Genomic DNA, 27812 nt, shown 5'->3' on the forward strand with positions numbered 1-27812 from the left:
AAGGACCTGTAGTTACTTGCCTTAAAGCACACTGGAGAGCACTTCAGTTGCTCTGCATGATGTTCTGAGCCCCCCTCCCCTCTGATCATAAAACTAGCTTTTTTCCAGGATCATTTCATCTGATCCAGCACCAATAACCAAGCACTTATCAAGGCTCACAGCAGAATGTCAAATGCTGTTATATCACAGAGACAGAGGCCTCTGTACTAGAGATACTTATGGTAAATAGTACTTTCATTCACAAGGTGTTGTTGAGGTGCCCCTGATCATTTCAGAGGTTTGTGCACTGCACACTGAAATGTACACAAATACAGACATTTTAAGACAACATAAAGGCCATACAGATGCTCAAACATTAAAATGCAAAGTTTCATACCTATTAAGATATAAACAAAGTCCAAATTATCATGGAAACAAGCTGAACTAAACACTACTTTTTCACTATTCCACCTACACGTGTGAAGAAATAGCTCTTCAAAGACTGTAACTCACCAGAACAAGAAGATGCATCTCCACCTATGTTCTGGATCCAATTCCTGTAAAACATAGCACAAGTATTGCAACTCTAAATCTTACTTCCTAATTTTTCTTGTAAAATGAAATTTATCTTATAGCACAAGCAGATATTTTTGACAGATGCAGTTAATGGATAGAAAAAAAAAGTCTGCATTTGAAAACATTCAGTTAAAAATTACTGGTAAGGAGCAAGACTGATACAATACTGATAGCAACTTAACGGTAATCAAAGGCTGTCATTACCTTTCAATTTCACTTTCTTTAAAAATATCAACGCAGGAAGCTTCAAGGGGTTTCCAAGCACAGTAAGGATCCCTGGCTAAGACACAGTCAACACAAGTGGTGTACTTGTCACAGAATGCCACAGGAGACTGAACCACACCAGAATTCGAACCAGCATAGAGGTATCTTCTGCCCTAAAAAAAGACACACAGCCAATCATCTTCTCAAACTGGAACAATCAAGTTCATGAAGCAACTGAAAAGTGTTTAAAAGTAAAGAGGTACACACATACAGCTGTAAATCTGTAAAAGCAGCTTTAAAATATTCGTGATACCAGAAGTGGAAAAAGACAAAAGAATAAAAAACTGAATTCAATACATTTTATGAGAAACAAAAGTAACTGCTTAACTGTAGCTTTATTAAATAGTTTTTCCACAAATATGAATGCACTGATAACCTTCGTAAAAGGGAAGCCAAGCATATGTTAATGACAAGGCTGCAAAGGGCACATAACAAGCCTGTAAAGGGAAGATTTTCTGTGTACTATATTTCTCTATATACTATATTTTCTACTACTCCTGCTCCCTTTAAGCCAAAGCAGCCCTACTGTCGACCATTCAGATCTCTAAAGAGCCATCAATGTCAGCCCTACGTCTGAGTCTTGTAACTGCCTACTACTTGCTACTAAAGGAATAGTGAATAGAGTTCAAAGAAAATAATGTTGGCATAATACCTAGCAAAAGGGGGGTATAAAGGCAACGATTGCTTGACCTACTGTTGCTGTGGATCACAAAGAAGTGTCACCCTGAGCACACCAGGAAAATATCACACTCATCCTGAACCTCCTTGTCATAAAAGATAGACAACTGCGTTCACTCATCTGTTTCAAAGTTCAGAGAAACTGATGGCTGAAGGTACACTGTGAATTTACTCACTGCTGTGCAAAGCTTCAAGAAAGACATCTGCCCTGCAAGCCCAAAACACTGTGACCTACCCTCTAGTACTTTTGCGAGGCAGAGCATACAAAGCCAAACAGTACACCCACCTACGCAGTGGATCTACTGCATCCAGAGTAGAATACTGAGTGAATTTATTGGCACTCTACAGCTGTTGTCATGGCAAAGAAGTCAGATCCAAGCATCAAGTGTTTCTTTCTGTATTGCAGCTGCACAGATTTCAGTACGTAGAAATGCACTCAAGGGTTGTCTCTGCAGTGAGACTGCTTGACCCTGGCAGGATGAACACGGTTGCATAGGCAGGTATCCAAAAAAGCCTCCGAGTAGAGCAAGGCTCTTCATAAACCTCACATTCATGGCACAGACTTTTGTTCTTGACATCAAGAACAGCCTCAAGAGGAAAAAAAAATAGCTAAGAGGGCATCTTAGAGCTGAATTGAGGTTCGGGAGCTCACTGTCACCTTTTCACTAAGTTATGTGAAGAGGCATTCCCATGAGGACTCGGAACAGGGAAGTCTCTTTAATGCAATGAGACTGAGAAATCTGTTTTAAGAACAAACTAAAGAATGATACATTGTGTCTAACAGCAGTCTCTAGAGGAAGGCAACAAGATCAAGCATAAAACAGTTTAGATCCCTCATATATATGAAGTGTTCAGATGACTTTCAAGGAAAAACTTGATCCTATAAGACAAAAGACAAAACAGGACCAAAAAAAGAATATACCGGCACTGCTGGAAGATAGACTTTGAAAGAGAACGAAACTTCAGAGGCATACTTTCAAATGCAGTCTTTCATCCTAAAACTTAGGTTAGGTTAGTGTTAGTCTGTGCATCCCCAGAAATAAGTCTGCAGCACTGAGAGACACACAGCTTTCTAGGAAAAGCTTCCCACCCTGCCAGAAAGCTCCCCCGATGCACTGCAGTCTGTTTGTCTCCCTAGTGCTCTGCTAGCCAACATCCAAGCCAGCAGGGCAACACTGAGCGCAGGCTGCAGTGCCTCGGCAGCCTGGGAGTTCAGGAAACAGGTGGAGAACTGAGCAGACCACTTAAAAAAATCAAGACACACCTTTCAGCCAAACAGGAGTTTGGAGGACCTGCTGTAGGCTCGTGTGACCGACTGCAACCCTCCAGGCAAGGTGAAGGTGTAAGAGAAGGGCCTGGAGAGTACTACACTACGGTGTTCAGAAAGGATTCTTACTTCAGGGTAGTCTGAAGCCCATCATCAAGGGGAACAACTATTGCCCACTTGTGGATGACCATTTACTATGGGATGCCACTACACATATCAAAATACCAGCTGTATGAAGGACTTCAGTCATAACTAACTGCGATTCCTTACTGGCTGTCCAAGGAGGCAAAAGCTCAAGCTTCCACGACAGGGAGCAGAAGTAACCCCGACTTGGTTGGTACCACAACTACACAACTTCCATGACTCCAGCACCCAAGCCCAAACTCCAATTCATCACTGGAATGGACTGCTGCTTTCATGGAAGTGTGCTGGACAGCACTGCTTCAGCTTTTGGTATCAGTTTTAGGTGTCAGAAGTTGTTCCAGCTACATGGAGGTTTTTACTTCCTGAAGATAAAGAGATTCTGCACCACAGTACCATAAAGGAAGTTGTGTTTCAGTTTCAATTCTGAAGTTTGAGAGAACTTTTGGCGTGAAAAGACAGTGCATTCCCTATGAAGTGCCTATGCTGTGCTTACACTGCCCTCTTTCAGGAATGTTCTTGAGTAACTGGGAACTTGGCAGCTGGGTTCAGGGTAAGTAAATGCAGTGCCATCATTTCTACATCAGGTTGTAATGCTCATCCCTTCACTACCACTGCCCAGAAATGGAGGAAGCATAATTAAGCCAGTACATGAATGATTGCGCAGTGTACCCACAATTACAAGAATGGGTATGAGCTTGTGGTCCTATCAGTAGCACAGTAAACGTGCATTTGTAATTTCAACCCTACACCTGAGATTTTCAAAAGCCGCCTGGACATGGTCTGGGCCAGCCTGCTGTCGATGGCCCTGCTTGAGCTGGGGGGTTGGACCAGATGACCTCGAGATACCTTCTGACCTCAGCCATGCTGTGATTCTGTGACCTGGCCAGTGTGATGCATCATATATACAAACACAAAAGCAGAGATATTACTGAAATCTATGAACACGGAAATTTTTAATTGCATTGACTTTGATCTGTCTGTCAAAAGTATATTCTATCTTCTCAATACTTTTTCTGTTACAAGCATGAAAGGACTGTTAAGCATGCAAGATGAGCTTGGAAGAATTTTGGCGTGCAGTTCTTTTCCAGAGAATAGATCACATTGGCAGAGCTTTTTTTTTTTTTAAATAGGACACGAAAGTAAAAGCTGCTCTTAAAATATCTTGGCAGTATTCCTAAATCCCTAATATCCGAGAATTCATTGATCACTGGGTACTTACTGAACATCAGTAAGATTACTACACACTTTTAAACAGAGTCATTCTTTCCTTAAGATGCCCAGAAATTTCAACAGTTGAAGGGTCTGATGCTACAAGCCACTGTTTAGGGTAATACTTTTGTAGGCATTTATGGATCTGCAAGGCTGATTAACTAGGACCAGAAGGGCTAGTATACAAAATTCACTATATGATTATATTGAAAAATCATTCTGGGATTAAACCCAGCAATTGTTTAATAATGCAGAACGACCACTGGGTTTGTAGCCTGCAGCAAAGCTTGTGTCTTCCAGCTGCAACTGAAGCCCTCTCGTCTGGCAGGCAGGACCTCACCAGCAATCCTGTCTGGAGTATAACACCAGCAGCGGCACCAAAGAGCCTAGTCTCACAATAAATCTACCACACAGAACCAGCCTGGAAAGTTTGGGACAGCAGAAATCAATTAGGTACAAAATCTTGAGTCTCTCTGCTAGACAAGACTGCTCTTCTGTTAGGTCTGCTTCCTCAGGAAAAATACACCACCACTCTTCTATTAATTCCCTGAGGATTTTTCCTCATGGATTTCTACTGGCCACAAGGGGTCAGGATTTTTACATTACTTCTAACCTAAAAACCCGGTCCCTTTAATAAACAGCTTACAGGTTTCAGCTCCTGTACAAGCAGAGTGAAGACTTGCACACCTGTGCCCTTCTCTCATCACCACCACCACCACACACACCTTCCCCGTATCTGCACGCTTTCAGAAGCATGCCACCTATCCAGTGCAATGGAATGTATCAGGTAATAAATATATTGATACTGCTGCAGAGATTACAGGTGCAGCCTTCAGCGGTTTGCATAGTGATGGTCTTTCATCATGACAAGGTTACAAGTTAATACTTCGTTAAGTTTTGTGGAAGAGGAAAAAAAAGATGAATGCTGTGATGCTTGTAGCACCTACTTTTTTGGATGAAAGCAAGAGTGTTTGGACAGGCTCAAAGTTTGGGAAAAGCTGTGTTTCTTCAATAATATGCATTCCATTTTCATAGCTGATAGCTTTGTGCAGGGCTCCTTGATCTGGAACAACAGAGTAATGTATTTAAGTAAGATTGTTAAAATAGAAAGACAGGGAAGAACTGCACACTTACTATAACTTGCATCAATTATATGCTTGCAGTTCAGCTGAAGACTTCACACCATTCTGTGCCAAAGGCAACCATTACACTTGCCACTGTAAGGAGTTCTGAGCAAGAAAAAATGTTTTGGGGCACAGAATAACCTCTTAGGGATTATCTCATGTTTGTTTTTGTTACACTCACTGCAGTTTTGCAGTTCTTCTCCTGCAATAGCTCTTCAAAGCATGCAAGGTTCTCCACTAACTTGCTGTGGCTCCCCACTTTTTAGTGAAAATACCACCTGATGTAGAGGTGCTGTAAATATGGAAATCTTTCGAGTTTCTGTTAGAGCATACTTCAGCCTAGAGAATCATCATTAAAAAGAGTGTTTTGCAGAACTCACCTGTACTGATGAACATAACATCATATATGGTACCATTGAGTGCTCTGACTCTGTCCACTACAATCTGGGTGTACTTCACATCTCGTTTTACTAGTCGGGGTCTGTCTCCCATAGGAGTCACAGAATCATCCATTAGAGGATGATCTTTAACAAACTGCAATGTTTTGTCTGGTAAATTCAGAGAACTCATGTAGTTCGATGCTCTGGCTTCGTTGTTTATGCACTGGTATTTAAAATTAAAAAAAGAAAAAAAAGAGACACTGGATTATATCGTAACAGCAGGCACATGTATTTTCTTCTGCACATTATTTTGGCCAGTAAGGACACCACAGAAGGTGCTCAGGTCCTGCAGCAGCTTGGCTTCTGCAATATGCTGATCTCTGAGCAAATGCTTCATACTATGTTTTTGTTCAGACCCAAAATACATTTTAGCAAAATATTCTTTCTGGACTCCCATGCTTCTTAACTACCTCTAACTGTCCTCTTACTTATCAGTAGCAACAGGACAACTGCAGAAAACATGAGAAAATAAGAAAAGTATGGAAAAGACCCAGCACTACTAGCATTTTAGTTTGTAAAGCAACATACTGCATTCGATAAACCTGCTGAATCTAGAAAGACAATGCAACAATTGTTTTATACTTCTATTCACCTGAACTAAAAAGTCTTTGATGGCCCCTGATGTATATTAATATCTATTTCACCACTAGAAAATGAGTAGCAAAATAATGAAAATATGAAAACAGCAATTAACTCAACTATAAATAAAAAAAACACTTTGATCCCCAGATACAACATTTGGAATAAATCACTTGAAGCATTTTTTCTACAAAATCTTTACAACAGGAAATATCCGTATCAGGGCAATCTAATAGTATGCTTTAGTAGTTTTTTTGTTTGTTTGTTTTGTTTCTTTACTCTTGCACATTAAAAACACTAGTCATTAATCCAAGATACAGAAACTTACTGCACCGGGTCGAGGATTAGGAATTTCCCCATTGTACCGTACCCACTTGGTATGAGACTGTTCAACTGTAGCACTCTGCATATACTTTCCTTTTGAGAAGACTTCTTCTACAGTAGACAGATTGTATGCACACACTGCTGACAGCCCCACATTATTCCTACAAGTACAGGAAGAAAGAAAAAAAATCATAAGTAATTATTCCTTGCTTTAGTAACTAGTTGAGATCAAAAGTATTAATCCAGGGAAAGACTGTATCACACTTACAGTTGTGGGGTAAAAACTCCATATATCACTGGTTCCTTCAAGGTCGGGGATTTGAGAATAAAGACATCGTTGATAATATTGAAAATTAAATTCTTATCAGGGATGGTACAAATCAATCTGGCCTTGAGAAAAGAAGTCCATTTCTTCTGTAAAGTCCTTAATCCTCCTTGGTCTCTCTTTTGGCATTAAAAAGAAGGAAAAAAAAAGGAAGAGTAGAAGTGTTCGTGAGGAAAATTAGGCAGCGTTTTCGTATTTAAGGACTATAGCTAAAATGCTACTGAACCGTTATATTTTTTTCTAAGATTTTATCTATAGCAACATCAATAACTTAACATATTAATATACAGAAAACTAAGGAAGTCACAGGTTTATTATTTTTTAATTAATTTAAGTCAACAGAAGTAACACTGAATGGTTTCTGTCAACACCTGTGATTAAGATGAGACATAGGACTTCTAAAAGCACTGGACTTCAGCAGCATTTGAAAAACAGAGATGAGCAATGTACCTTCATAAAACACACATGTTCATTAAACGATTAAAATAAGTGTGCAGGTATTATACATATCTTTTCCTTTAAGAGAGATCAATAACATTGTATTTGTTCTCTGACATCTAAGCATTAATGATTTAAGTTGTAACATTGCAATATGCATTTAACTTCCTGATATTAATAATTCCATTAGAAAAAATGCACCTATGGCCTAATCCTGTGAGCAGTTACCATTTTTAATAAGGATATGCAGTATCAAGACTTGAAGAAATAAAGATATATTTGACTAGACTAAAATGTTTCAAAATATTCAGTTCTCGAGCTGCAACTGTTACTTCTTTACAAAAGCAGACATATTTGATCACTATTAATGTTTCCTGTTCATTATCCAGTATTGTTATGCAAAGAATTGAAGAAAATCTGCAAAATTTAAGTATACTTAAGTAAAATATAAGTATAAATGCCTATAGATCTGCAATGTGCATTGATTCTTATTCCTATCAAGGAGCAGCAATAAAGCTCTCATTCTATGATACTCCTGTTCTAAAGCATTCACAAGCTGTCAGTGGGCAGAGGGCCACAATAATAACCCCCATGTAAACCTGCCTCCAGCTGCTTGTTTAAAGGAAATCTCAAAGGCACTAACTTGTTATTGATGTTTTGACTTCCATTTTTAAATATAAAACAGTAAAGTCAAAATAAAGCATTTCAACCTCATCAAAATGAAATGGCTTGATAAATTTCCTGTTGGAAAAAAAATACTAAGGAAATTGATACATTCCAATGAAAAGGTTTTTTGTTAAATCAACATTTTCTACTGGAAAAATAAAAATGTCTTCCATCAGCAAGATTTTTAACCAACACTCCTGGGTATATACTTGACTCAACCTAATATTGAGGTTTAAACATACTAAGTGTGACAGAATGAGATTGATGGTGACTGTTTTGTTTGAGGTTCTGGCAGTTCTGCCAGCCTCATGGAAGTCCCATATGCTACAAGTAGCTGTATCTACAGTAGATGATAGTCTTGCTTGTATACAGCTACTAGTCAAGAACTACAATTCTTCTCAAATGTCCTAGCTGCTCAGCAACAACCAAAGTCAGTTTTTCCAAAAGGACTGTACTTAAACTTGCAGTTAAAACAAACAACAAGAACAAAACAAACCACACAACAAGAAGAGACATCTTTTCTGCCTGTCTTCTTGTTCTTCTCCCCTAGCCCCCAAAGGTGGGTGGAACTCTCAGATGTACTGAAATTTCACCATTAAGTTAAATCAAGTATTTGTTTCCAAAGCAACAATTAGACTTTCAGTTCTCAGAAACTGATTAAAATTGCTGATTCAATGAGATGAAGTTTAACCACTTCAATTTAATTTCTAATAAGTATTTTTTTTTTACATTAATAAACAAAATCCACTTGAACTAGTAAAAGGAAATTGAACTCTCCCACCTTGCACACTCTAGCTATTCTTGGAATCATCAGTTTTCCAACAAACTCATACTCCACAGACACCTCGGTGAAAAAGAAGTATATCTTGTCGTCTTCTCCATCTGTGCTGTTTTGATCTGCTCTTACCACATCAGCAAAAACAAAATTGGGCTCTACAGATACAAAGAGAAGAATTTTATATTACATATAACTCTTATAACTTGATTCCCTCTAAGATGCTCTAGGAGTCCTCCCAAACCTCGCACTTTATTTCACTGCTCATTAACTGACAGACACTTCTTAAAAAAATAAAAAATATAAATACTGGAGAAAAAAAGCTATGTGAAAATATAACAGACTAAGAGATATGAGAGATCTCTAAGGTCTTGTATCTCATTACTTCACATTTTCCACCCACGCTCAAGAACGGTTTTCTGATAGGTCTGTATAGCTGCTTTCCCTTGCCTGCCTCTCCTCTGACCAAAAGCCAAGGTGCTCCTTAAGCAAAATACAAATGTAAGAGAAATGATATGGTATATCCTCATATGGTTCATTTATATTTAAAGAGAAAATCAGCTAAAAAGTGCAAGTAATAACTTGCCAAGGTTGGCCAGCTATCAGCACCTGCAAACCTGGCAGTTAGTTGAACCCTTACAAAGGCCAAACAGCCCCAGAAAAACAACAAAAAAAAAAGCCACTAAGCATACTCCCAAACTCTGTTGGCTTTCAAATATGCATAATCACACTGCTGTCATCCAGCTTCCACATGTGAAATCAGAAGACATTTTCTCAAGATTTAATTCATATCTGCCTTGCAAAAACAGCTGTCTTTCGACTACATACACAGAATACCAGGCACTTAATATTTGTGCTGCTAGCTGAAATACTAAACATAACAAAAACTACAAGATTTGCTACAAAATTCCGTATCCTACACCTTTTGGACATAGTGCCTTTTTTTTTTCTTAATATGCCGATTTTATGATTTTGGTCTCTTATGGCCGAAAGCCACAAACCTCTGAGAGTTCCCCAAACTCAGCAAGTTCTGAAATTCAAGAATTGAGATAATTGGGAACCATGGACTTATCGATTTGAAAACGTATTAAAGACAAGGAACATTCTCCTTCATACTATATCACAGGTATCCTGTATCATAGTAAAGATGAACAAGTGGATATGAACAATAAGTTAAAGTCTGTGTCCTTTAACAATACGTTAAAGTCTGTGTCTCTAAGCTGTTTTCATTGCCAGTATTGATAGAAGTTCTGAAATTTCTAAAAAAAATAAAAATAAATCTCTTGAAGGCACACACAGGTGCATACACTTACACCTCAATGTATGCCAGTATTACATAAGCTATCGTCTTTGAGATAGTGGACAATTGTTCCTTACCTCTGAAAGGAAACTTAAATTTCTTTGTCTGGAATTGTGACTTTGAAGAAGGAAGAATGATTTGATCTGGCCTGTTCTCACACCCACTTACCATTAAGCCAAGGTATCGCATATTCTGTTCTCAGAGGACTCTGATGAGAATTCCGTGAAATAATAGGTTCACTTCCCAGGAAGTTGTAGGAAGTCCCAGAATAAAGCTCCTCATCTTTAACACAAAAACAAATATTTTAAACTTTCTTATACACTGGATACCAGAAAAGATATATAAATATTTCAAGAGACTATGTTAGCTTAAACTTCCCACAAGAAATGATAAACAAGGATTTCCTCTCAGTTGCCCCAGACATATCTTCTATGTTTATATTTCTGCTGACCACTCTCAAAGCTAACACTTTTACACTTGGTTTATTATTGCTCTAACACAAGCAACTGGCAAAAGTTAGCACTGTTTTCAGGGTACTTTAACACTTCCTATGTAAACCTGCAGTTTAAGTAAACTTGCATTTTTGATACTTAAGAAATGCCACGTACGTTTTGAACTAAGTGGTTTTTTTTCTTTACATGCTGCCAATATTCAAACTAAACTTAAGAATTTAGGCAACAACATAGTGAGCAAGAGCTTTACTTTTTCATTTCCGGTTTTGTGTCACTACAAGTTTCTCTTTTATGATCTTGTGACACCACAACACAGCCATTTTGGCTTTACCAAATCAAGATTCAGTGGTGTCTAACCATGTGGTTATGTTCCTACAATGTCTCACTTCCCTGTTCTGTTTCATGGATATGTCTACAAGAAAGTCAAAATTCTACTTGCTAAATTTATTGAAATTACAGTAATTTATAATACAGAGACAAGTCAAAGTACATTTATATTACCTGGACTAAAGCACTTAAAACCATTATTTTGAAAGTTGGTATTTTAAAAGTTGCTTTCAAAACAAGCTGAAGTTCTGAGCTCTCCTTTTGACACACACTAAGGTTGACTACATGAGTATTTTTATGTCTATCTAGTTACACATTAAAGATTTAGAAATACAGACCCCAATCTACCATTTCAATATTGAACAACTGGAGAATGATAGCGGAGAAGACCAAATATTTATACATAATAATGAGGTATGCAAAGAAGAAACTTACCAACCATAACAGATGTGTAACTTTGAGCAGGATCAAATGGACATCTGCCTTTACCATCCTCATTCTTACCTCCGAGCTCAAACGAAATCAAATTCTGCAAAAAATGAAGTTGAAAACCACAAAACAACCATTTTTACTTTTTCTTTCAGCCACCCAAATCACACAAAGGTAACAAAAAGACACACATTAATAGACTAAACCAGTAACTTTCAGCCTGGAATGCCTATTTTTTAAGATTATAGAAGGCACTTGAGTTTTCAGAAAAGTTTTACCAAGTCTAACAGAGAGGAAATGTGATCCTGTAATTTGTGAGGGCAGTAGCAGAAAAGAATAGACAAAAGTTTAAATCCAGACATAAAAAGAGACCTCAAGAAAGAAAACCCAAAAAGCCAGACAATATGAAAGGCCGAAAAGTTAACCAATATAAAGGCAAAACTTGCAACTATTAAATTAGCCTGCACAAAAATAGACAGTTTTAGAAATCAAGATGACTTTCTGAAGTGGACTGAGCAATTTTTAGATGACGATAAAATGGTGAGATGGGGTATAATTATAATCCAACTACATTTTTTAAAAGCAAGAGAGTACTTTGACTGCTACTTTGTAAAACCCTTAAAAATTAAGGGAATAAGTATCAGTAAGATGACTGAGACCTATAGCAACAATACTGGGGAAGTGATTATTTACATTGTGTAATGAAGACATTCGAGGCTAAGGACAGTGACTTCTGGTAATGTTCTAGAGCTGATGGCAGACAGACTTGCAGGAAGAGGCGATAAAAAAAAGGATGAAATTTTAACATAACTACAAGATTTCTAAATTTCAGAATCATTAAGAGCCATAGTAAGGAGAACAATGTGAGAGTCAGCAACAAGAAAAGGGAGTTTTGATTTTCAGCCAAGACTTTATTCTGAAGTGCTCAGCATTATGAAGCTATGGTATTGCCAGAAGCAGAGACGAGACAAGCAGAGTCAGAAATCTGAGAAATTTCAGGGAGATTCAACAACGGATGGAAGTCACAAAGAACGTCATATCAGTTTCAGAAATTATTTTTACGCTAATGTACAATACACAGAGAATTATGAAAGCTATGAAAGAGTAAATCTGCTGTTAACTAAGGTGAATCAGTAATTCAATGTTTTGAAAAAGGAACAGTATGGTTTATTTCTGTACTCTATCATCACTGTGAGACAGTATTATAAATGCTTCAATGCTATGACCAGCACTGAAATTACAAGTGTCTTTGGGAAAAGAGATTAACTCATTGTTTATAAGAGCTAGTTTTAAGTTAATATCGTTACTGGATCAAAAAATCTGTATGTTCTTACCAGGTAATCACATGTTGGCTGAAACGCGTTAGTTCCACACACGTAGAGAAAAGTGTCATTTAGCTGCTGCAGAACACGCACGTAATTACGACACTCTGTCTGTAATATGGGACAAGAAAAGGACCAGTCTGATAAGCAACAACTTCCATGTTACAACATAAACAATTAAAGTCGCACTGTCAACTCTTGTGTTGGTGCTACTCATGCCACACCACCCCAGTAATGCTGGGTGATACAGTCACCACTGGGACATTGCCACCTTACAAACTCTGGGAGCTCGAGTCCTGCAGCAGCTGCTTTCCTACAGTCAGTAGTGCTCAACTGCCTCGTTACCCTAACAGGTTTACTATGTCCGAGTACTGCACGCTCAAAGGCGGGCATCTCAGATTGTTTCATCTAAGCCCGAACTGCAGAGATATACCTGATCCATGAGAATGACTACCTAAAAATGGAGTACATCTTAGAATTTGTCATCCTTTACAAGCCTACATGAAACAGTATGTGATAGCCAAGGTTGTATCTTAAGAGAGAGACCTCTAAGACCATTAAATCCTCAGCAAATCTTGGTTACTTATGTCTTCCCCCTCCCCCCCCCCCCCCGTCATCCTGTGGTATCAAGTGCTCTTTCTAAGGCTCTGACATCCCTTCTAATAACCACCAATGATCTCTGCAAAGGACTGATGGAGACCCAGACACCATCTGATGAAGGGCGTGCAGGTGCACAAGAGGAATAAATTCACTTCTCATGCACTCACCACGGCTGTAAGTAATTATTATTGCTAGTAACCCCCACTGAACGTGGGGAACACAAAAAACTCCCGAGTGCATCAGGAAGAGTCAAAGAGGAAATGGTCCTTAACTGCCCGCTACACCTCACCTTAGGCGGGTAAATTGCCTTGATGGTTCTCAGTCCAAGCAAATGCAGATAGCTGAGCAAAGGAGATAGCCTACTCCATTTCAAATGAGCCCCCTGAATGCAGGATGTCTGTCAGCCCGGAATGCACCTGGGGTTTTATAACCGGGAGGGGGGGGAGCACCAAAGAAACTGTAGATGTTGGGGTGCTGATGTCAAATCTCTTTTAAGTGTAAAGTGGTACTGCTTTCTGTATCTGCAGTGCATGCAGCTTTCCATTTTCAAACCTGTACTAAAAGCCCGACCACGAATCTTGCCAAGAAAACCCTCGCTTTACTGTATTGCTATACCATGTGGCACAACACAGAGGATAAGGCACCAAGGCATCCCCACCGACAGTCAATCACCTTACAGAAACTACCCCCACGGAATGGCAATATGAGCAAGCCAGCCTGTGTGCCGACAGTCCAGAGGGGTCTGTGGATGCCAGAAACACCAAGGGAGCCCTCGGGCTGAGCTGACTGCACTGCCGAGCTGGGAGGAGATTGGGCTGCTCAGGCGCCGGGGAACTGTCTGAGCAGTCAGACCAGCAAGGAGCACAGGCATTCAGCATCACAAGGTGGATATACAGTTAGTGAAAAATGCACCGATGGTATACCAGCGCTGGCCTAATAAATAAACCCTATGCCCTACAGAAGAAAAGATAAAATTACCCATTATTTTAGAAAATCAAATGTCGGTGTAGAGTTATTGTACTAATAACACAACAGTTACTATCAATTACCTCAGTGAAAGTAGAACTTGTTTATCAATTTAATGGAAAACTTACAATAACTAAGCACACATTAGTGTGTTCAGATTTTTTAACATTCAAATAAAATTCAACAGCAAGAAATAATGAACTAGGAATTACCAAAAAAAAAAAAAAGACTAAGCATACCGCAGTTTCTAAAGCTCAAGTTTATTAAGGAATTTAGGTGATTATTTGAAAATTTTAATTGCAAACATTTGGAGCCTTTCTTCTTTAACATCACTCCTCTTGAAGTTAAATACAAAATATCTTTCTTAAATTCCAATAAAAGAACATACCTGTTCTGATTTGCCCTTGACTGCACATTTAGTCCTTTTATCTTCAGTGACCTTCCAGCGCAACTAAGTGAAAAACAAGTAATAAGAAGGTACGTTCAAAGCACTTTAACACAATTGCAGTATTTTCAGACCTTGCATAACAAACAAAACAAGCAATTCTAAGGTTACTGTCTGCAGCAAATATAAGTCATTTTGCAAGTACCTTTCATTTTGCAAGTGGCTTTCAAAAGTTCAAAGCCATTCTTTTCTGAGGAGGTGACATTTCCAAATGCATGTGTCATTAGAGAGTGCAGAACCACTGCTAGTATCTTTTGGGTTAATCATTATCTTTCCCCTCAAATTACTTATAAAGTTCTCCGATAACATATGCTTTAGGGAGGTGCAAGAGTATCTGTTTTAAGCACTTCTCACTTTAACTCAAACTGGAGAAAACATTTTTTAAAAAATAAATAAAAGTTATGGGACGAACGGTCCCAATGGTGAGAAGCATGAGCCTGGGAAGGACCTGCAGCAATAGAACTGTGTTAGCAGGCTTCTGCATGGGTTAACCTACACTGAGAACCAAGTGTCAGCACACCCAGAGAGAGCACTTCTGCAGCTGAGCTAATTCTGAGCGAGCTGGACCAGACCTCTTTGCAGTGCTGCTTACTGTGCAGACACAGCTAGAGACACCGCACAGAAGCTGAAACTTAATGGACAAGGCCTTCATCACATCAGAGGCAAGCCTGCAGCTTGCCACTCCTGAGCAAGCTCCAACTTTGCTTCTGTTTCAGATTAATTTTCTTCTGATTCAGATTAAGAGGAGATACAGCCCACTCCCACCAATAAAAGGCATATAAACTGGCAAGGTGGCCCTTATGTACAAAGTCCCTCTAGTCCAGCACACTGCCTCCAAAGAGAAAATGCCTACGGAGATCTCTAGTAACTTGTTTGTATTTCATTTTCTCATTTCTTCCTCTCATCTGGTGACATATTTTACTCAATAGCATCTTCCAGAAATAAAACTGAGGTAGCCCAGACAGAGTATTTTCTCTTTTAGGTACATAACATCTAGAGCACAGTGCTGCTGGTATCAGAAAGTGAAGTCAAATTTGGGATATGATTTTTATGTGGAGAATAGTGTATTAAAATGCATACTCACCTCATGCTGCTTTTCAGCAATATTAACTGCATTTAATGCAAAGATCACTTCTCTGGCTCCTACATACAGGACATCTTTGTCCTCACTTAACAGCAAGGTTGAATAGTTTGACACTTCTGATTCATGAAAATGTATTAGCTGGACCTCTGTTGAAATGAAAGGAAAATAGCACCACATGAAGAAACATGATCACTTTGGGTCAAGTTTATGGGTCATTTTTCTAAGCTGTCTAACAGCCCTTGGGTATCTGGAAAGCAACAAAGCTTAGTTTGGACAACACACATAACAGATGAGAGACCCCCTCAGAAGCTTGGTTCAGCAGAAACAGCAGCTCCCATCATTGACATCAAAATCAATGGTCCCTACTTTCTAGTTCTATTTCAAATGCCTACAAATTTCCTCCTGCAGTGATCCCCCATAACTCATGTCGTCTTCCTTCATTTTTTTTTCCCAATCGTTAATTCCTTTTTTTCCAAACCTCTCATTTTACACATCCACTGTCAGCTCTTTCCTCACCTTCTCACTTCCACATACCCACCTACTGTGGAAAACTAAATAGTTCACCGCATCCCTTGCACCCTCCCAAGACAAATCTCTCAAAAAAATCCTGCACCTTAATATAAGACATTTCAAGATATTACCACAGGAGAAAGGAGACAGAAGCTAGAAAGAAACCATGTACACAGTGTCAACAAGCTGATTTTCAAGTGGAGACTGGAGATAAATTGCACGCATCAGTAAGAGATGTGGGAAAACCATGATGAAAAGGAAGAAGAAGAAAAGGGGGAAACATGGGGGAAAGAAGCAGTGGAATGAGGAAGCATGCGAACTGGAACAGAAAGGCTTGGAGAAAGATGACACAAAATGATTAATATACAGGAATATTTAGTCTGCATGTACTAACAACATAGAAAAACTACTGAAAGCTTGGGAGGCCGTACTTCATGCAAGAATCTACCATGCAATAAAGCTTCAATTTTCAGAGACAGGCAGAAAACAACGTATTATTTCTCTCAATTCTAACATTATAAATTGCACTATTTCAACTGCAAGACTTGGGAAAAAATCATTTTAAACTAGATTCTGAAGCATACAATTTTAAAATCTTCCACTTGGCAGTAACATTTTCTCCAAAAGGATGAACTGGTTCATACAACTCTTACCTGTTCACTCCTCCACTGAACTAAATTTCCCCTTCGTATTTAAAGTAGGCTTCTTATACTTAAATGCAACAATCTTTAGCAGACAGAGAAACAGCAGAAATGAACAAAAAATTAATTTATTTTGAGTAATTTGGATAGGTCTGTGACGTATAATACCACTAAACACCAACTTGCTAAGTTTGAACTATTATACAACACAAGAGCACCAAGGAGCCGCACCAAGGAGCCTAAGCAGGAACTGCAAGCCTTGTCTAGACTACTTTCCGAAAAAGCAGTATATCAGCAACTCATTTATTGCTATACCAATAAAAAGGAAAAGCATCTCTACAGCCATCTCATAAATCAGCTCACTGTAACTATATCCTTAACCTCCATTTATTTTTTCCTACAGCCTGACTCCTCAGAATTTAATATCTTTACTTATGGTTGCTTCTTCATACTATCCATATGCTTATTTGGTTGCAGCACACTTGGGTGGCTAACTTTAACTACCAGTAAAAGCAGGAGTCAAAGACAAAAGCTTTTAAAAGCTAACACATCCACGACACCAGGGTGCAGGGGAAAAAAAAAAAGATTATTCACAAACAGAAGCACTATTGCATAGCCTGTGCTCTAGATTTCTCTTCAGACCCAGGTTGAGCAATTAAGCCCAAAATCTACAGGAATATCTGATCCCTACTGGCTCTCTTTGTGCTACATCCCGCTAACTGTACTGGGATGTTACAACTATTTGCTGCAACTTCAAGCACAGCGTAAGTAGTGTTTGGTGGAAAACACTAGGTTGGTTCAACTCCAGGCATCAAATAACATTGTCAGAAGGAGGCCAAATGTTCTCCTTTACCTAGTGATGTACCTAGAGCTCAGGACTATTCAGCATCGACATACACCTCAGTCCAAAAAAGTATTAAAAGAAGATCAATGACAAAAAAAAAAGAGAGAGTATTAGCTGGAGAGGTACATTTTGTTATTATGTTCTGTCTCTTGATAACTTGATTAAAACAAAATACATCTACTTATTGTGTTGTGTTTTTTTTTCTATTGGAGCAAGGTCCACCTGTAAGAATCTTCAGCAGAGAAATCCCAGTCTGAAATTCCTCCTTTAAAAAGTCACATTTTCAGAGCTGTTTGACGGATATGCAAGTAGTCAACTCGGTGCTCAAGCCACTGTTGGATATTCTGGTCCTAAGCACTACAGGTTAAGCAAAGCCAGCAGAAACTGACTAAATTTTCTGCAAGCAGGCTGGAAGGACACACACAAACCCTGATGTTGTTGCAATATTTCATTATTACACTATTTCTCTTCTTACCTCTGTGTTCCCAAGTGATCCTTGGTACCGGACCAAATGTTACTGCCACTTCCACAAAGATAGCCCAAACTGCATACAAAGCGCACAGAGCCATCTTCACTGTCCTTGCTCTTTTGGACTCCTTGGATAACTGCAGCAGGTTGCGTTTCTTTAGCAGAAGAAAACCAAATTCCAGGCAGTATTAGAGAGCAGGCATTTCAGAGCTTGAGAGCAGTGCAGCAAGGCAGGCTGGAACAGTCTTCTAAGTATGTGCCTTCAGCAGATCACTTCAAGGGAATGCACATTTTCCAGGATGCTGAGTACAGAGACTGCCCACACTCTCCACGGGCTGCAGGGCTGCTGAGAAGCGCTACTGAGCGCATTCTTCAGTTTCGCTGAAGAAATAAACGATGCTGTGGAGAGAGGAGGGGAACAGTAAGTAGAAGAGAAAGTGAACTGAGCATTGCCAAAAATAGCATATTGCATGCACTGATCTTGCAATACTTCTACAGCTGCCTGCATAGCTCAGCTTGGAAAGTGAAGGTTCCTTAAAAACTTCCCATATATTACACAGCATACAGGCAGTAACTGAAAGTAATCATTTCCACCCAGAACACATGGTATAAGTATCTTGAGCTGTCATTTATGTGTAATGCTCAAAACCTGACTTTAACCTATGCATTTTCTTTTAATAGTGAGTTGAAGAAAATCCCACCTCTACAATAAAGACACAAACCAAGATAACAAAAATTACTGAGACTAATTTCACAGAGCAAAAGACATAAGAAGTGCAGCTTAACGTTAACTACTACTTACACAAACCTGCCCCACCTCCTGTTCTTGCGATCTTATGAACAGAAGCCTCATTTTTAGCAAAGTCTTCTTGTGCACTCAAGGTGCAAGGGGGTAGAAAGAAATTCACCTAACAAAGAGCTAATGCACTGTGTACTTAAAAAAAAAAAAGAAAAAAAAGGAGAAAATGCTTAAATACTCGAAGTGCTAGACAGTCATACGGAAGTCTGTCTGTTACTCTCAGGCTCAGAAAGATCATCAAAACCATTCACTACCTTCTGTGCTTTTTGTCCACAAGCCACCACTGCTCCACCTTCCTACACTCACTCCCAGGTCAAGACTCATCCAAGTATTCAACATCAGTACGGACTGGTGAGGGGCAGTGAACGCATTCATCGGCCACTAAATTACTGCATTTAGGTAATTTGGGGGGTATCTCTGTGGGGCTGTACACTTTAGAGGGGGTGGGAGGGCAAAGAGAGGCATTTCATGCCACGACAAACAGCAGCACGCAGTGTCGAAGCCCGACGTACCGTTTCAGGGGAAAGGGGCAGCACGTGAGGAGGCCAGTGCTAAAAGCTAGGCAGAAGCTGCAGCGAGAACGTCTCTGGGGAGAGGAGTGGTGCCAGCAGCTTCTCCTCTCCTCTCCGGGAGGGAGAAGTGCCGGCTTTAAACAGGCAGTGGCCAAGGACCTCTGGAAACTGCAGAGAGCAATCCATTACGGGCACAGAAGTAATCATTACCACTGAGCAGACAATCCACATGCATTAGAAGCTTTTGCATCTGGTTTACTCAATGATTACACAAGATTTAAAAAAAAAACACACACTATTTTCTTCCTAACAATCTTTTGCCTACTAAGAAAAAAAAAATCACAATTTGCTCAAACTGAGCCCGGGATTTAAATTATTATTATTATTATTTTATCATTAGTGTTCAGTTCTGGTAACCATTTTGGGTGAGATCCAACCGCTGTAATGGATCATAGAAATCTTTCTGTTTTTTATGGCATTGCTTACTTGTTTGTCTGTCTTGCACCTTTCCTGTTTATTGTCCCAAGCTAAGCAACCCCGCTTTGCTATCCAACCTGTTGAACAGTCCCCTTGCATCAGAGCTGCTGAAGTATCTCGCACATTCTGATGCAAATAGTTTTACAGGTAGTTCAACGGTTAAGTTCAAGGCAGTTTAGCAATCTATTTTAATGGAAATGTAAGAGGGAAAAGAGCACTGTGAAGAAAGAACCCTGGGCCATTATTTCTACACTATTAATTCTTTTCAAGCCATCTTTTGTTAGTAAAAGAGACTCAAAGCAGTATCATTTCCCCTAAACACTTTGTTTAAAAAAAAAAAAAAAACGAAAACAACTGCTGGAACAAAACTATTCAGCACCAGTCTCATCAATAAGCAATCATGTACTGTCTCCAGAGAAGAATTCTCAAGTCCTGTAAAATTTCTGGACTTTGCTGGTTTAGCAGATCTTCGTGATGAACAAACCTGAGCCTTCCCATAGCCATGATTACACTCCTAGCTTAGATCACCTGTCTCAGAAAATGAAAAATGACAAAAAAAAAATCTTGTTACTACAACTTGTTATTACCTTCTGAAGATGACAAAACGACTGGTAAGTGCTTACTTTGCTGTGTGGCCACGGAACACCTCCAGCTACACAAAGCAGAAGTCTGTCCTTTCACAGATGGGCTTGCTGTATAGGTTTGTAAGACAGAGCCTTTTTCACATTAATACATTTGACTTGCAGAGAATTATTTGTTGAATGCAGGTAAAGTTTTGTGCATTTAAAAAAGAGGGGTGGGACACCACAGTGCATGCTGCGTGCCCAACAGTGCAAGATGTTCTCACTCCCTTTAGTTTAAATAGAGATGAAAATGCACTCAGGAACTTGTCCTTTAATTTAGCCTTCAATTTAATTACTCTCCTCCCCCCTTCCCTGTGCTGAATATTATCTGGAATAACTCCTTCACTCACATCCACTGGGAAGTCATCCATAATCGAATATGAACCTGTTTTGATATAACACAAAGAGTAGAAGGAGCAAAAAACCCAGACAATGGCCTAATTTCCAAATTAGCTCAGCTCCATCAGTGTTCACTGGCTTTGATTAGAGCTGAGTGCTTTGCATTTTTGAAATGTTAGGTCTCCTAATGCTTTAGGTTTGACTCCTAAAAATGAGCTATAATTTGCTTGAAAACAAGACCATTTAAGAAGTAATTCAGGAAGAAACCTGAAATGCTTAGTTACACAATTAAACTCTAATTAAAGTGGCCACAGGTCTACTCTTCAGTTTTCTGTAAAATTACTTTAAATTTTCTAAGGTAAATTTAAACAAGTAATTTTCATTTAGGCATTCTTCTGCTCATGTTTTTAAATCAATGTATTATGATGAACTGCAGCAAAATAATGTGTACACCACTTGCATGAGTTTTCCATAATGCTTGTATTTATGGTGTCTGAAAACAGGGCAACTACAGAAGAAGAAACAATTAACAGAGCTCCTGTCAGTTTGGCAGGGCACAGCTGGAAATTGAGAGCTGTGAACACTCCCATTGACATGCATAATTTTAGTGCACAGGCAGAGAAAAGAGAAGAGACAAGATTCTGCTCTCTCAAAGGATAGAAAATTGAAATTGTTAGATAAAGGAACATTTCAGGATGCCTAATTGCTTATAGTGAACAACCAATGTAAAAAAACTAACACAAATTATGAAGGCGGGGAGTTGTAATGGCTTATCTTACCATAGTAACTTATCACAGAACAGTTTGGGTCGGAAGGGACCTTAAAGATTTAACTCCAACCCTCTGGCCAGGGGTCAGGGACACCTCCCACCAGACCCAGCTGCTCAAGGCCCCATCCAGCCCAGCCTTGAACACTTCCATGGACGGGGCATCCACAGCTTCTCTGGGCAACCTGCTCCAGTGCCTCACCACCCTCATAGTGAAGAATTTCTTCCTAATATCTAATCTTGACCGTTACTGAGATGGAAAAACATCTGGCTCTCACATCGCCCACGTCAGTGGCATCCGGTGAGTGCTTGACAGACTTGTTGGAAAGAAACAGTGCCCTGGTCCACCTTCTTCTGGAAAAACACTCTCATCACAAAACACTAGCTCTGCAATAGGAGAAGTTGAGAAACCAGCAACAGGAGGAAGACTGCTATCTTTCCCATCCTCTGGGGCACAGGCACAAAAGGAAGCACAAAGAGGTATTTGTGAAAGTAAAGTTTCATCTTTCAGAGATGTGAATTCAGCAACTCTTATCACTACCGGATAAATTTTATAAATCAAGTAGTAAAATGCAACACCGAACACCCAGAGGTCAGTGTCTTCTCCCCAGCCAACACGGTAAAGCTGCAACATGTATGTGGGATACTTGCCCAATCCATCTAAATTCTGGAATTTCAAAGTTAGGAAATGCCCAGTTTTGCAACCTTGATTTTGAAATATTTTTTTTTCCCCTTTTCTTCTTTTAATAAGTACTTACTTACATTGCACAACTCCTGAATTCGGCTCGGTGTTGCACAAAGTGCTGGATGGATCTTTCCTTATCTTCTCGACAAAGCCTCGGACCGCATGGCAATGAGCTGAGGCACCCACAGCACGCAACGTCACGGCTGGGGCCTCATCACTCCCCAGAGGGGATCCTTAGCAGCACAGCACCTACCCTACCTCCCCCAGTAAAGGCAAGGTGGGCGCAGGTCCTCCTGGTGCCTTCTAACAGCTCCCTGCTCACACCAAGTGCCCACAGCACTTCCCCATCTCTTCACATAGCCCTGCGCTCTCCCCTGGGCAATCTTTTCTGGCAATGCTCCGGTGCTGCTCCACGGCGGGGCCCAGGTCCCACGCAGAGGGGCTGCAGCACTTCAGGCACCCGTAGACCAGTGCAGGAGACGGGACTAAGGGAGCAGCCCCAGGCAGCAGTGACCGGGCTGGGACAGGGCTGGCAGCAGAGACGCTGCATGCCCAGGGAGAGGGCCTTGCCGCTTCTCATCCAGAAAACGCAGCTCCTGGGCCTCCACAGTGGCAGAGGCACTCACATTTTACACCTAAGAACCCACTGCACCGCCAGGGGAAAACTAAGGGAGAAAACAGGAACGCCGTCAGCTGCGTGCAATTACATTACCACCACAGGTGATGCAAGCCTCGGTGAGGCTGCAAGACAAATGACCGCCTTCCTCTGGGCTGGAAGACAGACCTTCAAACGCTCACAGTTCCCTGCCTCTCCATCAAATTACTTCCACGTCTTCCGCTGCCCTGGCAGAGCAAAGGAGGCCTCACCTCACAGTTAAGCAGCAGCTGGCCACCAGGCATCCCCTGCCCCGCCAGGAGCAAAAAACACGCAGGCTTCCTGGGTAACTTACCCATCTGTTTTTAAGATAGATAAATACAACAATTTAATTATGTGCTTGCAAAAGTAGTAGGGTTACTATGATGAGGGATAAGAAGCTCAATACAGGGAGACAGGCAAACTTAGAGCTGCTTCCTTTGGCAAAAAAAGGGGGAGGTTAAATGATTCATCTGTCAGATGGCATAAAACGTTTTCCCAAAATAATTTTCTTCAAAGGCTTTAAGAAACTTCAGCAGAATACAGACCCGCTTCAATGTTTACTGATGCCTATTCGATAACAAAGATTTTAAGGCTCCATATGAAAAAGCAAACCACAGAACTCCCACTGTGAGACTTTGCTTAAACCTGATTTTTTCAATTTGCTTAGTCTTTGATTCCAAAAATAGAAGGAAAAGTTAGCAATACTTGTATCATTACCTGTCAAAATTACAAAGACAGAAACATACAATTCACCTTTGACAACTGAGTTTTATTTACGTAGTTTATTTTAGGCTGGTATAAGGACAGACTGGAAATACCCCTTGCTTTAGATCTCACCCTTTCACAACCTGAAGCACAGTGCCATTGTTAGACTGGCTGATGGAAAGCATTATTTCTATCATCTTTTCTTTATTATGCAACACAAACGGTTTGCTAAAGTAAGTTAAAACCTCAAACTAACAGACCAGTGTCCCTTTATGACTAATATAAATGTAGAGCACGGGATTATTTACATTTCAAACTGTATCAAAAATACTTTATAGTTAACTAGGTACTCACAAATTAGGTGAAGCTTTTAAAGATAATTCTTTACCTACACCACAAAGTTTGCTGAAGGATGCGTGCTAGTGCTAAAAGAGGACAAAAATTCTGAGGAAACAAATGCCTAAGTGCCTAAATTTTAAGTGCCTAAAATTTTTAGGCTGAAACCTTCTGTGAGGACAGCTGCAGGGCTATGATCTTGGGATCAGCAAGATGTGGTGGGATGTCTCCACGACTGGAGCACTGCAATGATGGGATACAGGCTCTTTAGGAAGGTCGGGTTGGGACGACAAGGAGTCCTTTATGTGAGAGCACACCTGGAAAGCACGAAGCCCTGCCTGGGAATGGATGAGGAGGTGACGGAGACCTTACAGGTGAGATTAAAGAGAGGACAGGTAAAGGTGACATGATGCCGCAGGCCACCTGGACAGAAGAAAAAGCAGATAAGGCGCTCTACAGACAAGTGGAAGGAGCTTCATATTCTCAGGCTTTGGTCCTCATGGACCTTCAACCACCCCAATATCTGCCGAAGGGACAACAAAGCAAGACATAAGCAATTCAAGGAGTTAATGGAGTGTACCGATGATACCTTCCTCCTTCAAGTGACAGACAAGCTAACAAGGAGAGCTGCTACTCTTCAGGACCTCGTACTCTCCATTGACAAGGGGCTTACTGGGAACACAACGATCAAAGGCAGCCTTGGCTGCAGTGACCATGAGATGGTAAAGTTCAGGATCCTGAGGGCAGGGAGGAGAGGGAAAAGCAAGCTAATGGTACTCTCAAAGGCACCTGAATGTCTAAATCAGTTGTTCTTATTTAAAAACAAGCAACAAAAAAGACTAGACAAGGTGCCCAGCAACACCTTCAAAGATATAGTTGTCTCATAAAGCAACACTACTACCCCCTCAGACACAATCTTCTTAACATGGTACAGCTGCAACCCTGAACAGAACCTTTCAGTGATAACCAAAGCACAAGTTAAGCATACAGTATGTTCCTGAGTGAAAAAAAAGTCTCTTTTCTGATAAATTTATTGAGAAATACTTCAATCTTAGAGCAAAACAAAATAATAAATCAAGCTTATTATGAAATCCTTATTTATGTTTGCCATACAAATTAACACCCTCGTCTTCTTGCTTACATAGGCAATATATTTGTGTGATTAAGAAAGAGACACCCCCAATGCAGCCATTAAGAATCCCACTGCAATAGCAGGGAGAGGCAACCCACATTTTCCCGTACCTGCCACTTCTTGGAGCCTCCTGCGTGCTGCCGGAAACGTGGAGTTGTCAGAAATCCTTCTTTTCTGCAAAGAGATAATAGGCGGAATTTGACATCGTTACCGCATAAACCTGAAGCACAATTTTTGATATGGGAATTATAATAAAACCTCCCCCAGAGGTTGGCTTTCATTTGCCAGATTCTCGCTGAGAGACTGCTTCTGACAGAAACCAGAACTGATGTATCTGTATCCCGTGAGCCAAGATCCTGATACTGCATTTAATACAAAAAAAAAACCCACAACCAAACAAAAAACTGCTAAGCAGACCTGATAAAAAGCATACACACAAGCCTTTTTCAGCCATAGTTTGTTCCCTCTCTCCCAAGCCAGCCAGTACAAAATTATTCAGCATTTGCATTGTGGTAGCAATTATTGATCCTCCTAAGCACCTGGGACTTCCCTTATGCTGGGACTGAACATACAGTGAAAGCTCGGGAAGTTTAGACACCGACCAGTCTCACAAACAATTAGCTTTACCAAATCCATATAGAGCAATCTCAACACTCCCCTGCATTACTAAACTTCTATTATGCACAAGTGTAGAGCAAGAATATCTGGATACTTATGATAAAACCTACTGCATTTGTATATGTTTTGGTATAATCAAAGAAGAATGGTAGGACTACTCTGATGCAACCACAGCAGGAAACATTTATCTCAATGCTTATTTTAGGTAACATTTCTAAATATGCAAACATATATTGTTACATCAGTTTGTATTCAGCATATATATATATATATATACACACATACACTTCCTAATGTTCACCCAAGAGCTCTTAGAAGGGTATGGGCTGCTTGTAGGATTAGTGGCTTAAACGCTACTCGCAATGGATCTGTGATTTGGATTTCAGCGAGCTGAACAGTAAGGGGGTTCCTGCAGATCAAAATGGGAAGAAACTGCATCTAAAAAAAATCACCGCTGCACACCTGAAGGCTCAGTTCTTGATCCAGAGGATTAGAGTGAAAGGCAGGCAAGACAGATGGCCCCCAAAGAAACAGACCAGACCCAAAATTACAAGAAAGTGAGATCAGTATTGCATGGCAATAAGGGAAGAGAGAGCCTACATGTCTTCTCTAAAATAGTGTCTGTCTGCCCTGTCCTTCAACAGCGCACATTTTGTGACGGCCAGCATATTAGCAGGCAAACAGCTACATTAGACTCACTTTTGCCAGAGAAAAATGTCTTCTCTCCACAATTCAAAATCATTTGGGATACAGAACAAGGAATGCTTGATTCTTTCCCCACAACATTTTCTGGACAAGACACCCCAGAGAAATCTTTTTCTACGGCAGCCTAGCTTGCCTGTGCTATTACCCACCAGTTATTTTTCACAAGAAGCATATAAGCAACTTATTTTTGTTGCAAAACCAAAGCAATTGTCTATCTTTCATTCTGCTTGAGGAAAAAAATAAAAATTAAAAAACCACAGGTGAACTGTGAATCACCCTGGCAATCACGAAGCTCTCCATAAATGAGCTAACATCAGATCACCTCAATGGCTGTACCTACTCAACACAGAAGAGAATTGTTAAAATTTGTAGGAACTGCTACTTGCTGCCGTAATAGGCCATTGATCGCCACAGTTGTTATTGTTAGCTGTGATTTTCAGGTCCCAGAGAGCTTCCTCACAGCTTATTGCTTACAGAGCAAACAGACATATCCATTTTAGCTGTAGGTAGATTAAAGGGAAAAGAAAGTTCTCTTCTGCCTCCGCTTAGAGAAGACTTCTAATAGTCCGTGGCTTTTACAAGTACTTTCATTATAATAAAGCACTCGCTTCTAAGAGTTACAGGTAGATGCTAATTACTCGAGCAAACCTTTGCAGCAAATAAGCTGACCAGCAGACTTCAGTAGTTCTTAAAATGGTTCATCGCAGAAGTTCCCCTATCTCAAGAGGCAACTAGCTCCAGGTTTCTCAGCTAAGACTGGCAGCGACGGAGGAGCTGAAAGACATGTGAGGGACAGGCAAGTGGCCAGGGCCCAGGCTAGCTTTCAGCAAGTGGATCTCCACAGAAGTATGGAGATGGAGAAAAGCTGCAAGGCTGCCTCAGCTCAAGAACTTGGCTTCTGCGAGCATTTCATTGCTCCTCAGAGCTTCCTCTTGAGAAGGGACGGGAGGAAAAGCCTGCAACCAGTTACCTGGTGGTTGTTGGTGTCCTTTGCACAGAACCCCACGAGCTCAGGACCTGGCGTGAGGGCAGCTGAACACAGAGGGAGGTTAGTTTGCAGCACAGGTAGGTTCTTGTCCTTTGATCAGGCCTCTGCTGGCTGCCTGTTTGGGCAACACCTGCTGTCGCACTACACAAATAAGTAACTCGTCACAGCTTGCCAAAAGCGATGACATAATTACACGCTAATTCAGCCGGGACTTGAATATTACATTAACATTCATGTAAATATTGCAAGTTTTCTGGCACCCTTCAGTCCTTTTGTTTGACCTGTATCTTTCATATGGAACTCCAGAACAGGCG

The 27812-nt window shown here is 40.3% G+C and overlaps 1 protein-coding gene across 5 annotated transcripts in view; it reads right to left on the reverse strand.

The window, feature by feature from the left end:
• The window catches only part of SEMA4D (semaphorin 4D), a 95554-nt gene that overhangs the window by 17542 nt on the left and 50200 nt on the right, over positions 1-27812 (reverse strand). For 4 of the 5 annotated variants that reach the window (XM_080575121.1, XM_080575117.1, XM_080575118.1 and 1 more), the window contains 14 exons: positions 25298-25361; positions 18184-18575; positions 15714-15859; positions 14573-14635; positions 12631-12729; positions 11303-11396; positions 10257-10370; positions 8795-8946; positions 6853-7028; positions 6589-6745; positions 5622-5844; positions 5065-5180; positions 760-932; positions 493-536 (listed from right to left, as the gene is read on the reverse strand). In XM_080575121.1, the coding sequence (XP_080431247.1) occupies positions 493-536; positions 760-932; positions 5065-5180; positions 5622-5844; positions 6589-6745; positions 6853-7028; positions 8795-8946; positions 10257-10370; positions 11303-11396; positions 12631-12729; positions 14573-14635; positions 15714-15859; positions 18184-18277 (1651 nt within the window). In that variant the 5' untranslated portion in view covers positions 18278-18575; positions 25298-25361. The remainder of the gene's footprint in view (positions 1-492; positions 537-759; positions 933-5064; positions 5181-5621; positions 5845-6588; positions 6746-6852; positions 7029-8794; positions 8947-10256; positions 10371-11302; positions 11397-12630; positions 12730-14572; positions 14636-15713; positions 15860-18183; positions 18576-25297; positions 25362-27812) is intronic. The other variant, XM_080575120.1, reaches the window with a different exon arrangement.

This window comes from Anser brachyrhynchus (assembly GCF_964034855.1).
Source record: "Anser brachyrhynchus genome assembly, chromosome: Z".
NCBI classification, from domain to species: domain Eukaryota; kingdom Metazoa; phylum Chordata; class Aves; order Anseriformes; family Anatidae; genus Anser; species Anser brachyrhynchus.